The sequence below is a fragment of the Hippoglossus hippoglossus genome, chromosome 4 (genome assembly GCF_009819705.1).
Source record: "Hippoglossus hippoglossus isolate fHipHip1 chromosome 4, fHipHip1.pri, whole genome shotgun sequence".
Lineage (NCBI taxonomy): Eukaryota > Metazoa > Chordata > Actinopteri > Pleuronectiformes > Pleuronectidae > Hippoglossus > Hippoglossus hippoglossus.
The window spans coordinates 18,200,512-18,218,168 of record NC_047154.1 but is presented as its reverse complement, the minus strand read 5'-3'; the positions used below and the strand labels follow the sequence as shown (position 1 = coordinate 18,218,168).

Below are 17,657 nucleotides of genomic sequence, written 5' to 3'. Positions count from 1 at the left end.
AATCTGGACAAAGGATCGTACACTTGTACTCCTCCAGTGACTATAAGTTAGTACAGGGGAGTACAGGGATTAATTTAACAGTCTTTTAAAATGTTTTAGTTGAGCCAGGGAATGTGCATCAGCTGATGAAGGCCTTGAATCTTTCATTTGTCTCAGGACTTAAACCAACAAGGCAGTTGGTCACCATCCTGTCAGACTTTTTATCTTCTCCCTTCCTCTTCATCAGACCAGTTCAGTCATACACACTATGACTGCAGCTGTTCTGTCATACGGTCCTTTCATCCGCTTGTCTTTTCATCATCATCCCCTACCAAAGTGTCCTAGACCAAGACCCACGTTCTGTTATTTGTTTGCTTATAAATGTCAGTGTTATACTTGTAACGGCAGCAGGGGTGCGTTCAATGTCAAAACTTTTTGCACCGTTTTGCACCTGGCAATGCAAAACTGGCAGCTTTTCAGTTTTTTCTGCACTTCCCACTGCATTACCAGCAGTAAAGATATAAGAAAAGAACAATCATTGTGTGAATACTGTGACAAACTCCGGTTTCCAGGTTGAACGGCGTGTTTGCTTGAAAGTGCAGTTGGCTTCGAGGTAGGTTTTCTCTCGTCTGGTGGGTGCGTTAGAGGTGTTGCCCAATCCGCGGCGATGTGTATACAAACTGCATTAAAAAGCCGGTGCACACAATGGATTCTGAAGGTCTCTAAAAATGGGGCAGCTGGTGCTTGGTGTTTGCGTCACTTGAATATGTTGGAAGCAGCTATTCCAGGCACAGATTGCAGAGACTCTAACATCAGGCGTATTTTGAAGTATTAAACATGTATTTAAATGCATGTCATTTTTACTCAGAGAAGTAAAAAATGTAGTTTCAACGTGCCACCGTTAATATTTGAATAAACAATATTTTCTCCAGGTTTAACGCAGCCAATTTTTGAAAAAATAGAAACTAAAAGAATATATAAACATAAATAAGAATTCCATTTAAACATTTGTATTAGTGATGCTGTGTAGTTTTAGTTTTATGTTGACATGACAGCATATATCTTGAAAATCTTTATAATAATCTCTTTATAAGAAGAATGTGTGGAATTATCTACACCACTGTGACTGGAACTGACCGTTAAGCCTTAGGTTTGCATCTTTGAGCATCTTGGAATTTAACATTAAGAATAACCTTCACTATTTCCTTCCCCAGGTAACTTCACTGTGTTATCCAATCCGCTCTTGGAGGATGGAAATTCTATAGAGAATCAAACATTCTCCTTTGAGTTGTTCCACAGTTCCCAGTCTGATGTGGACTGTCGCTTCTTTGACCCTGTGGTGGGGGACTGGAGCCTGGCCAAGTGTGACTCATTCAGAGGGGCTGTCTGCCAGTTTAAGAAAGGTAACACTGTAAATTACATCAATACATTTTTGTAAATTATTTATCCTTAACATAATATGGTGATTTGTAATTTGTAAATTGTCACATTTACATAATTTGTAATTGTTGTCGACATTTTCAATATAAAAAAGAATATCTGATAATCTCTAAGGCTGTTGTGTGTCATCTTGCTGTAATTGTTTGCATTGTGTTGCATTATATTTGTCTCTGCAGAAGTGCTGGAGGTTTTCAGTTTACCGAAGACACCATTCTTCAGCAGACTGGGCAAGAATCCTCTGACTAAACGCGTGAGTTGAACAGTTTTCTGTCTGGAACACATCATCACTCGACTGGTGCAGTAAGAATTTGTGTGGTTTTGCTGCAGAGGCATCTCAACTACTGAGAGTAGCACAGTGCACACTGACAAAGGCTAAAAGGATTTCTTAGCTTTGCAGCAACACAAAAAACCCAAACATGGATTTGATTCTGAGATGTGTAGACAGATAATTGGCAATATGACGTTGCAACCACATTTTTCACAGACTAATACAGTTTGAAAACATCATTTATTCTTCTTTTTCTCAGGTGATCGAGGAGCTGAGCATCAACACTTCCTGGGCCGGAGATCTGAGCTCGCTGCAGCAGCTGTCGCAGGTTGTCCTGCAAACCGTGGAGGCCGGTGACCCAAACGTCCTCTCCTCCAGTGACGTCCTCTTCCTCTCCCAGATGATTGAGACGGACCTGACTGCAGCAGCTAGTACTCACTCAGCTGGACACGATGCAGCAGAGGTCATGGTCTCCATTACTACTAACTATGTGAAGGCAGCAAGTGTGATGCTGGAGCCCAGCATGGCCACACAGTGGATGGGCCTGACGGAGGATGGGGTGAGGGAGTGACCTGTGTTCATTTGTCTTTGTCCAAAAAAGATTCACTTTGATGTAATTGATAACAGATTTTCTGACTCTATTTATACACTCTTATTTTATTCTATGATACCAGCTAATGTGTTTTCTGGGAAATAGTTGGCACTAAACCGGCTGCATGTTGAAATCCCATTTGTAACCTAAATTCAGCCAAAAAACATAATTTTTAAGGGATGAGGTTAAAATTTCTTAGTCACAATTCTTAAACCAGGAAATTCTTCCTTTCTCCTCCATGAATCTCACTCTGATTAATTCGTCTTGGTCTGTATTTCTTGTACAGGTCAGCGTGGGGCCATTTACTATTGTCAAGAGCATTGACCGTCTCACAGAAGCTCTTGCAGACATGTTGTCTGCTGAGAGAAGAGGCTTCACTCTTTCTACCAAGAACATAGGTAAGATAAACATCATGAAAACAACAAGGAACATATCAATTAGGTTCAAAATACAAGAGGCACAAAAAAAAATGGAACCTAGGAGTTCACAGTCAAATATTTTGTTTGCAATATTTTCTGACACTATTGAATCTTGATGTGATGTTTCTGGAGATTGCATCAGTGTCTATTGTATATTTGTCTTTAGGCTATTCTGTTGTTTTAAGTGTGTTGTACTACTTCATCTCCTAGTGTTTACAGTGGTTACAGAATCCAGGGAGTAATCTAAATACACTTATGTATTATATTATATGATTATATATTAATCTATCTCAATTGTTGTGGTCGTGTATTGTTGTCCTCTGCTGTCTTTGCTGCCAGATGTGTTCATGAAATGGCAAAAGTTATCTGAAGATCACGGTCGTCAAGTCTTCAAACCATCCGTGGTCAGCTCCAGCACCACGAGCAGCAGTGGTCAGGATGAGCTGATAATCCCCGACACTGAGCTCCAGAGGATACACACCCTTGGTAGGAAACACACACACACACACAACAACAAACACATTCACTCACTTACATGAAAAACAGAATACACATAACATTTGTATTGCATGACTTATATTGAGTGCAAATGTGTGACGCAGCTGAAGTGATGCTCACTAAGGATAAAAAATAAATCTGTTGTGCTTCTCCTTCTTTCTCTAACTAGGAAATGAGGAAGTGGTGTTTATTCATACCCACTACAGCCATCTGAGTGAGATTGAGTCTGGAGCACAGGAACCTCCAGTGAGTCACCAAGAGAAAACTGAAAGGTCGGTTGTGTTTGTCTGTCGCCTTATTTTATGTTCTACTTAAATGTTTCCTGCCTGTTACGAAAAAGAGTCAACACATAGAATCTTACTTAACAAACACAACATTGCCTTGATTAAATTTTTTGTTTTTTGTTTAATTCTATATTTAGTGGAGAAAAAAATCCCAAATGTTTAAATTTAAGTGAAAAATTGTAAAATTACATCTATGTTTTTTTCCTCTTTCATTTGAGAAAATGACAAGATTGCACTTAATGTAAATTGGAGCAGAATCATGACAAATCCCCAATGTTTTGAACAACGATGTGCTGACACTTTTGATCCTTCATTCATTCTTCATTTTGAAAGAGTAACGATTAATTGGACACCTGACAATGGTTTGTTTTGTTTAATTCATAATAACCTTTATGTTTTAGGGCATGTAAATGAAATCCGTTATTTTCAGAATGCCCTCAGGTCACCTGGCTTCTGCTGTCATATCAGCTTCCATCCGTGATCCCTCCACGGCCCAAACCATCCCTGTGGCTGTCCAGTACACCCTCTCTTCATCGCATGTGGTACGGTATAAATATTTGAACATCTTGACTGATTTGACAAGGTTGGATCAAATCCAGTCTCATCTGGGCAGCGCTCGTTGGCAGCCAAGTGATAAAAATCAATGTTTGAGGTTTAAAGGTCCTAATTTGAGACTGCAACTTTTGAAAATGGTTGAGATAGACATTGTTGTTTTAAAAATTCCACAAGTGAAACAAGTGAAATTCCTTCTGATCGTAGACATTCATTTAAAAGTTAGCTCTTGTATGTGGAAAGCAGTTGAGTCAGAGTTGATTTGTTTCCCTTTGTTAAACTCACCAAATAAAGCCTGTCACCGCAAAGGAATTTTCCTCTCCCAGCCAAAAACATGTGGCTTTTATCCATGTCGCTGTTGGCTGGTGTGACTCCAGTGCCATATATTAAGAGAGAGAGACCGAAAGAGAAGGAAAACAAGTGTAAACACATGTTTCTGTTTCTAGGTGGAGTATTCACAGAGAGTATCTCCTGTTTGTGCCTTTTGGAATTTCAGCCTGATGTAAGTTTGACCAACAGCATAAACAAAGTCACATAACCAGACCTGACAAATTAATATGTTATTGCAATAGAGATGTGGTCTGTCGGGGAAAGTTGGTTCTTAAAATGTGTTTAAATGTCTCTGCTCTATGAAATGAATTGATGACTTTGTCTGTGTGTCTGTGCTTGTGTGTATTGTGCTGTACAGGCACACTCACACCACTAGCTGGTCCAGTGTTGGCTGCAGGGTGACCTATGCCGGCTCCGGTGTCACTTCCTGTCTATGTAACCACACCACCAATTTTGCAGTGTTGATGAATTACCTGGAGTCGAAGGTAACTCATGAGATGATTTATGATGTGGTGGTTTAAATCACACACACACTGACGTAGAGGTTGCTTGAGGGGAAAATGTAAACTATGATTGAAAGTCAAACCTCAAATTTACATTGTGATAAAAATAATGAGAACTTAATTATTATCAGTATTAGTATATTACTGGTCACATGAGGTAGTTGTTGTATTTGTTGTATGCAGTAGTGTCCTTAGAATCTGGAAGCAATGACGATGATTTACTTCCAAATAAATTTTGCTGATGTGAAATCTTAATCCAAGTTGAAAACTTTAACCCCTAAAATTGTGGATGTGGTTCGCAGTACACTATATTATCCAGCAGGTGGCAGTCCTAGTGTGCCTATGTTGTTGAATAACGCATTGGAACTGTTCTTTCTATCCAAAGTACATAATGATGGTAAAATAAGGAACATAACAAAACCATCAGCAGAACTTTACATGTTTGGCTTTTAGTGTCTTTGAGAAAGCGTCATTTGGATCAAACCTGTGATTTTTTTCAGTCATGGTGCGGCTGCTTATTTAACCACTTGTCCACTCTTCTTTTTTTCTTCTACTGTTTTTCTCTCACTCTCTCACACAACTACCGTCCCCCGTCTAATCCCAGTGGAGTCCTGAGGAAGAGCTTATTTTAACCAAGCTGACATTCATCGGCTCTGGTGCGTCCCTGTGTGCGCTCGTGGTGACCTTGATGCTGTTCACTGTGCTGGAGTGAGTAGCTGATCTTCCCGTCCCATTTACCTGCGATGCTAAAATAGATGCCTGGTTTCTGAGACACTACACACACAACACGACCTTAGCCCCTTTTATTCTGTTACTACGTTCTGTTAGCGACACAAAGGTTTTATATTAACAGGCACTTGTGTCTAATTGAAATTGCTGCAGCACAACATCAGCGGTAATACCGTAACAAAAATGATTACACCATATATTTTATTTGATAATGGTGTATTCGCCTTGTGCGCTGTAGCAGTAAGTAAAGAGGTTGTGGCTGCGGTTTTGTCAACACTCCTTTTCAATGAGGCTCAAGTATGAATCGGCGATACAACTTTTTGGCTCAGTAGCTGCTCGTGATCTGTTCCTCAGGCTCGTATGAGTATTGACCAGCGCTAATGCAGTAATTACTGCTGTCTACATGTGAGTCCACTCTGAAGGTTTATGGCGGCATTCTGCAGCTGTTAATTAACATTAGGGTCACTGAGGGATCACAGTCAGCTGGAGAGGAGCTGCCCTCGCGATTTATGACTGTCCTGAAATCAGAGAGCGCAGCCATGCATTACACACACACACACACACACACACACACACACACACACACACACACACACACACACACACTGTGGTATGGTGATGTACATGCATCTGTGTGCCTTCATACACACAGCACACCCACACAGCATGAAGCAGAGCATACGTTTTCCACAGATGCATGATCACAGGTGAAATGATGGTGGTCGCAAGCAACGATGCAGATATGAAATGAGTGTAAATAGGCTGAGGCCATCAGGAGGTAATGAAAAGCTCTTCAGTTGATTTACCTCTTTAAACCGGTTTAACATGTGTCATTTATGCCGTGTGAACACGCTGAAATGGAAACATTCAACATATTGATGCCATCTAAATACCGTCTAAATACAGTATGTGTTTGTTTCTAGAGATGGTGTAATGTTTAAGAATGGTATGTGTGTCATATACATACTGGTCTCCATCACAGTATTGAATTCTGAATGTAAATATACAAGAAAACCCACTGGACTAAGGCGCCTGGAGAGCGCATACATCCACCAACACCCTATATCGCAATGGTAAAGAAAGTGGGAATATAATCCTGGATCCACCCGTTTTTCTAAATCCGCTCCAGACTGTAATATGTTCCTCTTGAGGTAATGCCCCACCCATTCACAAAATGTCATGGAAATCAGTTCAGTAGTTTTTGCATTCCTGCTGACAGATGAACAAACAGATGGAAATATTACTTCCTGGGTGGAGATGACAAACTTAAACAGTTAATGAAAATTGCAAATTTAAGCATTAAACATCTTTAGACCAACAACAGAAATAGATTTAAATAAAGAAACCATAAACAGATTCAAAGCTAATCAGAGTCAGGTCATTTTAAAGCCTTGGATATTAGTGAAACTGTGGCTGAGTCAGTGCTGAGTAAAATGTCTCATCCTGCTCAAGGCTTAGCTGTGAATAAATACAGCTCAGATAATCTTAGTATAAAATGTCCATTGGCAGAGAGTTGTGCCCATACTGTGAAGATTCCACCATCCTTTAAATAGTAATAGTAGTTTAATAATAACATTAACCTTCTCTCTTTCTTTCCACAGTATCCCCAAATCTGATAGGACGTCTATTCATAAGAACCTGTTCATTGCTCTGATCTGTGCCCAGGTGATTCTGCTGTGCAGCAGCTCAGCCATTCACAACAAGGTACATCTGCTTTAATCTAACAATGCATAGGATTTAAAGCTGGTTCACCAAAGGTTGAGCTGTGGATAAATGAAGGCGACTAATTTCATGACGGATTCGATCAAACCTTGAAAGAAGATTCAACTAGATATTGAAAATGAGAGCAGCTCTACAAAAATATTAATATTGTTTAAGTGCAGGGTAATACATTTTTGAGTAAAGGTTAAAACATTGTCGTACTAGAAATGTATATTCAACATTAGAAAGACTTTCACAATAAAAGAACTTCAAAAAGATTTTTAAAAAGCTTATATATATTAAAAACACTCTATCTTCACTTTCCATGACATTTAAAGTACAATCTTTACATAGCCACTGTAGATGATGACATTTAAAGATTTGTTTACCTCCATGTGTTGTCTAACTCCTATAATTAACACACATCACTGTCTTATTTATAGCAGCCTTAATGAGATTTGAAATCGGACTCCACTCTGTGGTTCGTAGGAAAACAAATGCTTTGTGACATAGGTGACCACTACTGTCGCATCCATCAGGCAAAGCTCAGTCTGTGGTCACTCAATGACCTGTAGTTGGTTTGACCCCTGGTCCTTTGACCCCAGGTCACGTCAGGGTGGACTTTACCCCTGCAGGCAGATGGCCGCTTGTGGGAAATTTATCAAATGTGTGTGTAAATAGAACCTGACAATCAAGGAGGTCATTTTTCAGTTTTTAACAAGGTTTTGCTCAATCCAGCTAATGATGATATCAGACAAGAATAAACACAACACATTTTAAAATTACCTCATGGTTTATATTATTGATAGGTTTCGCAAACATAGAGCAAATTTACCCAAATCATACATCAACATTAAGTAATTTATGACTTAAGGGATGTAAATGTGATATCAGTGGCCACTGGCTCCTCGTTCATCAGTCATGATAATGAGCTGTTCTTAAACAACACACGGCTAACCTCTGACATTTAGTTTTTGTGTGTGTTTCACAAGTGTGAAGTGGAATGTGTCACATCCACTCTGCCATAAACGCTTCACGTTGATTATTTTAGCATCAGACAACTAATGTTTGAGCTGACTGTTGTCTGGATGTGAAGCACATACCTGTATCTCTGAAATCCTAAATGTAAAGAGTTTATTTTTTCAAACTGAAAAAGATGTTTGAGCAGATGAATACTTGACATGTGTATAGATGATACAGTTTGTCAGTTCAGTTTCCTCTGGGTTACCACAACGCTCATTGTGTGCGTGTAAATTTGCATTGCTTTTTTTGGAGGCAGAGGATTTTCCACACAAAATTGCCCCTTGCAAATTGTGTAAATGCAGAGCAGCGTGGGATAAACCATTCCTCCCTCGAAAACATGACCCAACAGCAGACAGGCACACTTCTCTGATTATGTTTACAACTGCTTGCTTGGTATGTGGGTTAGTTGTGCAGCCATCAAAGCTTTTTCTACTTTCTGCTCTTATGTCGTGTCAACCTAACGTGTATCCGTCTCTATCTGCACGCCTGTGTGTTTGTAGGTGGCGTGTACACTCGTGGCGGCGCTGCTTCATCTCTTCTTCATGGCGGCATTTAGCTGGATGCTGGTGGAGGGTCTGCTGCTCTGGAGCAAGGTGGTGGCGGTCAACCTGAGCGAGGATCGACACATGAAATATTACTATCTCATCGGCTGGGGTAAAATGGCTCGACACAAGCCAAGACTTTCTTTTCACAGATTTACAGTGAATATTAAGGATTGTTATTAACACCTAATGGTAAAGTACGTCTTAAAATCACAGATGTAAACCCACAAAGAACCCAGTTAAATCTGATAATGTAATCTGTATGTGCTATAGTTTTAGGAAGTATACACATCTGAAAGTAAAATTAAGGTTTGCTTACATTTTGGGCCGTTTACAACTCAGTGGTGTTTTACCATAAAGCCCCATTTCCCATTTCTTCTACCTTTTGCTGATTTTCATTCCTCTTCCTAATTATCTATTCCTTAACTCTCCTCCTCCTTTTTTTATTTTTCCATCTCTCTCTCTCCCTCCCTCGCTCCCTCCCTCCAGGTCTACCGGTGCTGATAGTCACCATCACGCTGGCATCGGCCTCGGGCAAATACTCTGCCGACGGCTACTGTTGGCTCAGTGTCCAGAACGGGGTTATCTGGGGTTTTGCTGGCCCAGTCATCTTCATCATCATGGTTTGCAAATTATATCGTAATCCTATTGTGTAGCCTGTCTAGACTGAAATTGTTAGAATATGCATTTTGTCATTGTGTAGTGGTAACACCATATGAAGTGCTCGACCACACGTCTGACTCTGGAATCTAATTCTACAGTAACAGTGTGATGTTTTACATTAATATTGCATGAATTTTTCTATGAACATCAGTCATTTTGGACAGTTCTCTTATCTTTCCTCTCCTTCAAACAGATATGTCAACCTATAGATCTCCATCATGTCTTTCTCTTTTTCTCTCCTGCATTTGATTCAATTTATTTCTATTGCACCAAATCACAACAAACATCATCTCAAATCACTTTGGGGAGTGAGGTCGAGATCTTTCAATATTATCGAGAGGAACCCAACAGTTCCAACAACGAGGAAACAAAAAACTCCTTCCTCTGTTTTATATTTATAGTTTCTCTGTTAATTTCCAGGTAAATATCATGATACTGTCGAGGGTGGTCATCATCACAATCTCCACAGCCAAGAGAAGGTCCATCATGTTGGCCATGGGCACCAGTCCTGCGGAACAAGCCTACGAGCAGATCAGGTACTGACCACAAGGAGGTGCCATTTGTCCTCTGTTTTTTTCTTAAAGATAATTCACCCGGGCCTCAGGCCTTGGAGCCGACAAGCTGTAGTCACTGGGCGTCAAATAAAAAGCAGCTGCAAGATTTTATATTGGATTTGTCATTTTAAAAGAGCGAGCCTCATTTATCAAACAAGAGAGGAATAAATTTTGAATGGGCTGCATTAGTGCTGCACGTGTAAAAGGCTGCAAGCTTCAACAACTTGTAATTTTTAACAAATCTGACAATGTAGTTCTTTAATATCTGTGATATTATTTTAATACAAGTTTTTTTTTTGAAGCCAGTTTTGGCTTTTTTTTTATTTTGAACCTCCTATTGACCTGTCATTTTGATTTAGAGCTCATGTATTGACGTGTGTATTATTCCTGAAACATCGCATAAACAGCAGTTTTACTGTCCTTCAAGAAAATTATATTGATTGAACTCTTGAGAACTCAAATGTTGATATTCCAAAATGGCCTCTAAAATATTTGGTTGCGAAAAGTTCTTTGAAATGATGGGATGTGAGAATATAAACATTTTGCTTTTTCTATATTTTTTTAAATCGTCTTAAATGTATTGCTGTCTATAGGATTAAATGATATTGGGAAAGGTTTTTTTGAGTTTTTAGAATACTGCATGAAATACAATTAATAAAATTAAGGTTTAATCAGTATAACTCTCTATACTCCATATAAATACACACAATACGCTTGTTTATTTGCTGTTTGATCGATTCATAATGATTGTAACTGGTCACTAGACCTCATGAAAAAGTTTTAGCTCGACTAAAGTCCTAACTAGTTGTGTTGTTTGACTGCTTCACTGCAGAAACAGTATCTTGTTGAGCCCTATCACAGTCATTGTCCTGTGCTTTCTGTTTTATCAATGGTTTTACTTTATCGGAGTGGGCGCTCCAGTCCAATCACCACAACATCCTTGTTTATGATCCTATCAGTGAAACTCATGTTAAAGTGTACATGTTGCTCTCACCATGTCGGCCCACCGCGGCTCACAGAAGGTGCTCTATGCAGGTTTTCAAAGCAGGCCTTGAACCACTTGGCACCCCTGGGTGGCAGCCGTCTCGGAAATTCAAACACATTCCTCCGCTGAATAAACTAGGGCTCGCCGCCCGCCATGTCACACACACGCGAACACACACACACACAGCTGGTGCGGTTTGGCGGTCACCTGAGTGAGAAGCTAATTCCACTCTAAACAGAATTAAGGTGGATTTAAGGTGGGAAGTTGTCACCCAGTGAGCCTTTCCAGCTGCACAGTGTTGTATATGGAACAAGCCGTTTGCCAAAGCCGCTCAGGTTTGTCCAAAATTAACTGAAAAGTTGAGAAACCCAGAATTGAGCTGAGGGCGATTGGGGAGGAAGGAGAATTATTAGGGAATGCTTAGATTGATTTTATCTGGTGTTAAATAAGTTCTGCTCGGTCAGCCAGTCCAGTCTGTGTGTGTGTGTGTGTGTGTCTGTGTAGGTTTTAAAACATTCATATTTGCATGCTTACATTTATTTATTTTTGTGCTGTAACTTGTTTCTGTGTGTGTGTTTGTGTTTCTCTCTCTCTTTGTGTGTGCGTGTGTGTTCGGGAGCACAGGGCTGCAGTGAAAGCAGTGCTGGTGTTACTTCCCATCCTTGGATTAACATGGCTATGCGGCGTCTTGGTGCCTTTCTCCATTGTCATGGCCTACATCTTCATCCTCCTCAACTCCCTACAGGTACACACACACACACACACACACACACACACACACACACACACACACACACACACACACACACACACACACACACACACACACACACACACACACACACACACACACACACACACATAGTTATATGCACATATTTGAAGTTGTCATAACTAATCAATTTAAAGGCCAACACCAGGGAAAGGTGACAAACAGGAATAAAAACTTATTATTTATTAATTTATATCTACATAATTGATTTATTAAATTATATCGTCAGTGACTAATGCTGCAACAATATTAACAAAAACAAAACTTCCTAAACATTCTTAAGCTGCCTCTATCTGTTGTAATAAAGTAGAAACTAAATAATGCGCCGCCAAAACTTATGAAAGAATTCAGAAATAGACTTTAAACTGTTTTCTTTGTCCTAAATGAAAAACAGAAAGGTTTTTTGTTATACATTGTAATTCTGCCCTTCTGTGGTGGTGAGGCTATACAGACTGTCAAGGTTTTTATTTGTCAGTGACAAGGCTGATGCAGATCGGAGAAAAAGAGCCTCGGTGTAGCTTCTGTTAAGCAGGTACTTCATTTTAATGACGGAATTCAATTTGTATTGTTTGTTCGACGTATTCGGCTTCATGTATTCAGAGGCCAGTGTTATTGTTATTGTTTGTGGTTAATCAGGGTTGGTTTTATGCTTTTAGTGCTGAAATCCAGCAGGTTGTTTTGTCACATTCTGAGAAATTAACACGCTGTATTAACTGTACACTGAATTTTGCCATGGCTATTATATCCATGGCTCTCGCAGCTCTGTCTAAAATTGGCCACAACTTTGAGAAATGCCGGTTTTCACATGAAAAAAAATACCTATGCAGCCTCATTTCCCCACTGCACTGCGGAGATGAGGCAGAGAGCAAGGATGGAAACGTGCAATTCTCCGTCTGCAGCGGGCGGCCCCAAATTACCCAGCTTCCCCAGCATGTCTAGAACCACCGTTGCGATTTGTAATTGTCTTTTAATCAGCGGTATCTTTAATTGAGCTGTATATTTAACAAGAAAATCAATAGAGGTTTTAGCTGCAGTCTGATCATTAAGCAAGGCCCCTCGGTTGCCATAAATAGTTTCTGTTTCCCTCTCATATCTAATTATATATTTTTTACGTGTCAACAGTAATTAATGCTCTGGGCTCTCGGCCTGCTCTTCTCTGTTCTTCTGTCTTTCTGTTATACTCTCTCGGTACAAAACACCAGACCATAGATTCATTATCTGACTTTATTTTGTCAGTCACATCCCTCGTCTCGTTCCTTTTAAAATATACTCCGCCAGTCTTTTTATGATAAATGTTTGGATATTTGTGTTTTTTATTTTTAAACAGTGATTCAAACTATTTAAATATCCACAGCCATAGCCTCTGAAGGTCATATCCAAATAAGTAAATTAAAAGTTAGATTACATTTTTTTAGTTTTGCTCTTGTCACATTTGGGGGTCATTTACCAGTGGTGCCACTGGTGCTAAAATTAGTTATAGCTTGATGCATAAATTAACAATGTAACAATTTCCCAATTATCATGAGAGAAAACTTTGACTCAGTTTATTAAATGTATTAATATCTTTTCAGTTGCTCTTAATTCTGCCGCACATCCGAAAATAAAATGCATTATATAAAAAGAAGAAAATTCCAACACATCCTATCCATCGTAGAACTGGTCCTCAAACTTATATATTCAGCCCAATCACAACGATAATTTTTTTAAATAAATTGGCTCCTCCACTGTGTTTGCATGCAACTGTCATGTATTGGCACCACTGATTGGATTCTTCAGCCACACAAGCTGCACAGGACAAAAAGTTTCAACAAATTGCCCAAATAGGCCAAATAAAGTAACCTAGATAATTGAACATGTATTTTGTGCTTTGTGTGTGTGTGTGTGTGTGTGTGTGTGTACACGTGTCTGTTTGAGAGTGTTGATGAGGGTTTCTGGGAAGCCGGAGGAGCCCTCTGGTAATAACCAGCTGCTCTGGCATAATAGAGCTGCATAGAGCGTCTTTGAAAAGCCTCCACAGTTCAGGACACAACAGGAACCCTACCAGGTTTCAAGCTGCTTCAATGACACACTCTGTTGACCCCACTGCTCTCTGGTCCGCATGGGGTGTAGTGACACTTAAAGGGGTACTCCTCGAGAACTTTGATATGTTTGCTTATTGTTGTGCTGTCTCTGCTCACTTAGTCAAATGCACTTCGATGTAATGTCTTGACAACTCGGGGGGAAGAATCTTTAAATTTGTTACCAATTCATTCTTTTGGTGGCACGATGAGTTGTGACTTTTCCCCCATGTATTAAAATACCTCACAGTATAAAGTCATACATGAAACCCACAGGATGAATTTTACTGCGTTCCCTCCAGCCTCAGTGGTGGTTAGTGCAAATTGCAAATGTTAGCAACATGCTAAACTAAGATGGTGAATGTTATATGTATTAAACACCCACATGCTGGCAGTATCTTGAGCATGTTAGCATGCTGAGCAATTGAGCATTTAGCTCAAAGATGGCTGGTCTTACATATAGCTTCAAGACGTCTTGCCTCCTTCGGTGCCATTGATCCCTTTGGGAGTGAGAGCACAGTTTAACATAGTCCCACCTTAATGACCACTCGTAAAGATGATGAAATGTGTAAAACTTAAAACAATAATGCATGCAAAACCCAAGCTGCTTGGCAGGAGATAAAAATACAAAAATAAATCAATAAAAATGCTCAAGTTTTTTTTAAGAAATCGTTTTTTATTTGCAGCCGTTGTATTTTCAATGGGGCCAGCCATAGCAACATAAAGCTTAAGCGGCAAGCTTTTACTGTTAAATCAATAAAACAGATAATGTTGACAAACCTTTTTCACTGCGCTCCCTGATGCCCTCTCCGCTCCTACTCTTCCTCCTCCATCCCAACAACACTGGCTCAAGTGTCTCTACTGTCGCTGACATTTCCCTCAACAGGGGCCTGAGGAGGCCATTATGAGCATTATGCAGACATGGCACTAATGCAAACCTGCAGTACTCACTGCAGTAACCAGGGCTTTGGATTTTTACTGGTGTTTTTGTTTAATGACGGATTGAAAGCAGCATCTTTGACATCTGTATCTATCACACTTTGCTGATATGTAGACGACAACAGAGCCTGTTTCCTTGTTTCTCGACTTGTCTGTTGTGATGTTGATGTTTTAAGATTTTCACGAAACTAATTTTTGATCGGTGCAGTGACATTAACAAGTCAAACATCCCAAATATTCGTGCATTATTATTTTTGGTGAAAATTACACTTTACATTATATACTTGTGTATGTGTATTTGCAATGGATGAAGTGCACACAGAGTATATTCAGTGGATATGCTGTTCCTCTGAGTTGATTCTAACTTCCTACTCTAACTCTCACTTTTTATGAACATCTTCCCCATAAATACCGGCATGCCTCATCTGCTTCCTTATCAAGGTAGATAAATAGCATAGGGTGCCGTGTTTGTGTGTGTGTGTGTTTGTGTGTGCGTGGGTGTTTGAGAGAGGAATGGGGGATTCGAGGGGGGGGCTCTTTGGGGATAGCCTATAAATCGCTCCACTCTCCGTCATCCAATCTCTAGGCAATGTCATTCAAAACCCGCACGCTATCCATTACCTGGGTATAATAGGCTCCTGGCCATGCAGTGTCCATCTTATTATTAGCCCATAACTTTAAACTATCAATAACTTAGAGCTGCACAGGCAGACAGAGTGGGGGAGGCGAGCGGAGGAGAGGGAGAAAACAATGTAGAGAGGTGAAGGAAGTTAGGGAGTCGGAGGGAAAATGTTAGGGTAACGATCGTCCTCCGCAAGTTCTTGAGAGCAGCAGGAAGTCTCTGGTAACTTTGCGGGGGGAATTTATTTGTCAGGAATGTTTCCTTTTATTTCTGTGTTATGTCGGTTTGCTGCCTGTGGAGGGCAACCCTGTGCTTTTGTCATCCCACGGTGGAAATATAGAGAAATCAATGAGAGAATTTATCAGAGCCGTTTCATTCATATTGCATTAAGGTCTTTTATATCACGGGAACTGATGACAACAATGTCTTCACTTTTCTTATGAAATCAACTGAGTGGTAAGTGGTAATGAGATTTTTACGGGCATTCATTGAAGCCTTAGAGGTGAAATTTATCATTTCACTCAGGGTTAAATCCGACTGTAGAAAAAAATAAATAATGTATAAGTCTATGAAGAATACAGCAATTGTATATTAGTGTAGTAGTTCGTCATTTCAAAAGAAAAGGGTACACGGTGTTGACACTGCGCTCTGATGTCGCCCGTGTGAAGTGGGAGCACATATTTAAAAAGCGCATTTTGAAGTAACGGCTCTCTTTCAGGTTTATACGGGACCTTTTTTAGCTAATTTTTTTAATCTGTGGAGTAATTTAATACTTTGTCTGAACTTCTCACCACTTAAAATTTACACACTGCCTTTCATTTGGTGGAGACAACATGGCATTAGAGTTTGTTGCTCATTGCATCTGCACTTCTCCTTTTCATTCCCCTGAGGTTATCTGTAGTCACAAGTTTGAAAGTGAGATTTCAATTAATGCTCTGATTCACCACACACAGTCATATTAGATGCAGAGTATTAGGAAGAAACATCGACTGGAAAAGTAGCCTTTTCACCTGAGGCATAGTTTTAATGCAGCTTAAGGCTTTAATGGAAATTGCCTCCATTGAAATGAACGCAGCACCTCCTGACGTCCTTAAACACACACAAGCACTATAAGAAACACACGCACGTGGCTAGTGGAGCATGACATCAGAGTGTATCCAAGATATAGATTTGATCAATAGAGTGTTGCTCTGCTTATTGATTTTTGCCATATGGGAGATTTGTTGTGTGAGCAAGCAACGCTTTTACAGCATGTGAAGTGATTGTTTGAGGAGAGGTGCTTTTCTGTTTTGGTCGATCCTGTTGCTCAGTGGCTACAAAACTGTAATTAAATACAATTAGGAACAGGAGTCAATGGGTTTTATTCCCAGATGAGCTCAATGCACAAAACATGGACAAATCACTGCCAAATAGAGGAAAACTCCGATATCCTACAGGGAGCTTATTGGCCTGTGATTACATTTTACATTTCACCACCTCCGATATCCCCGACCACATCTGGAAAAAACTGACTGTGAAATCTGAAATAGAAATCTGTGTCCTTATCAGTTTGACATAAAATTTAACTGACAGATTTTTATCAGGGTAATTATTTATTATTATTGCTAATTCACATAGTGGAGAGTTATTATATTATCATTTTGTGATGTTGTTTTAATGATGATTGATAACAAAATGAGTTGCTGAAGTTTTTCTGTTGTGGTGGAGTTACACTGCTCCAAAGAAATTAAACTTCACTACAACTACTTACTGTCTGTGGATGAATTTGCCCCCAAAATTTGAACAGCTATTTCAAAGGTCATGAAATAGCAATGAAAAATTCAAAATGTTAGATATTCCAGTGAAGTTTTTGCTGTGTTGGATTTTTTTCTTCTCCTTGTGTTTGGTTCATTATAATAGAAAAACCTAATAACTTATATCAGTTCAATAATGTCAGTGATACAAAATTAGCTATATTCTTATAAAAACATACAGTGCATCTTCAATAAACATCCTGTCAACTATAAGATATTCATATATTTCTTTGGCAGACGTTTCTCAGCCTCTCCCAACACACTGTCCCATGTAGAGTTATTATAGAGTAAAATTATTAGAGGACTCACTATAAAACTAGACGGGTAAAAAAAAAAAACTACAAACAATTCTGAGAGCAAAAGCAGAGAATAAACCAGTGAATGAAAAGGGGTTTTGGCCGATAGTTTGTTT

At 39.5% G+C, this 17,657-nt stretch overlaps 1 protein-coding gene across 2 annotated transcripts in view; it reads left to right on the top strand.

Annotated features, from left to right (window-relative positions):
• The window catches only part of LOC117760416 (adhesion G-protein coupled receptor D2), an 85,592-nt gene that overhangs the window by 5,196 nt on the left and 62,739 nt on the right, over positions 1-17,657 (top strand). For both annotated transcript variants that reach the window (XM_034583431.1, XM_034583430.1), the window contains exons 6-20: positions 1,194-1,382; positions 1,596-1,669; positions 1,947-2,246; positions 2,566-2,677; positions 3,038-3,184; positions 3,366-3,468; positions 3,911-4,022; positions 4,479-4,534; positions 4,721-4,847; positions 5,470-5,573; positions 7,196-7,298; positions 8,819-8,972; positions 9,350-9,483; positions 9,944-10,059; positions 11,687-11,807. In XM_034583431.1, coding sequence (XP_034439322.1) covers positions 1,194-1,382; positions 1,596-1,669; positions 1,947-2,246; positions 2,566-2,677; positions 3,038-3,184; positions 3,366-3,468; positions 3,911-4,022; positions 4,479-4,534; positions 4,721-4,847; positions 5,470-5,573; positions 7,196-7,298; positions 8,819-8,972; positions 9,350-9,483; positions 9,944-10,059; positions 11,687-11,807 — 1,952 coding nt within the window. The remainder of the gene's footprint in view (positions 1-1,193; positions 1,383-1,595; positions 1,670-1,946; positions 2,247-2,565; positions 2,678-3,037; positions 3,185-3,365; positions 3,469-3,910; positions 4,023-4,478; positions 4,535-4,720; positions 4,848-5,469; positions 5,574-7,195; positions 7,299-8,818; positions 8,973-9,349; positions 9,484-9,943; positions 10,060-11,686; positions 11,808-17,657) is intronic.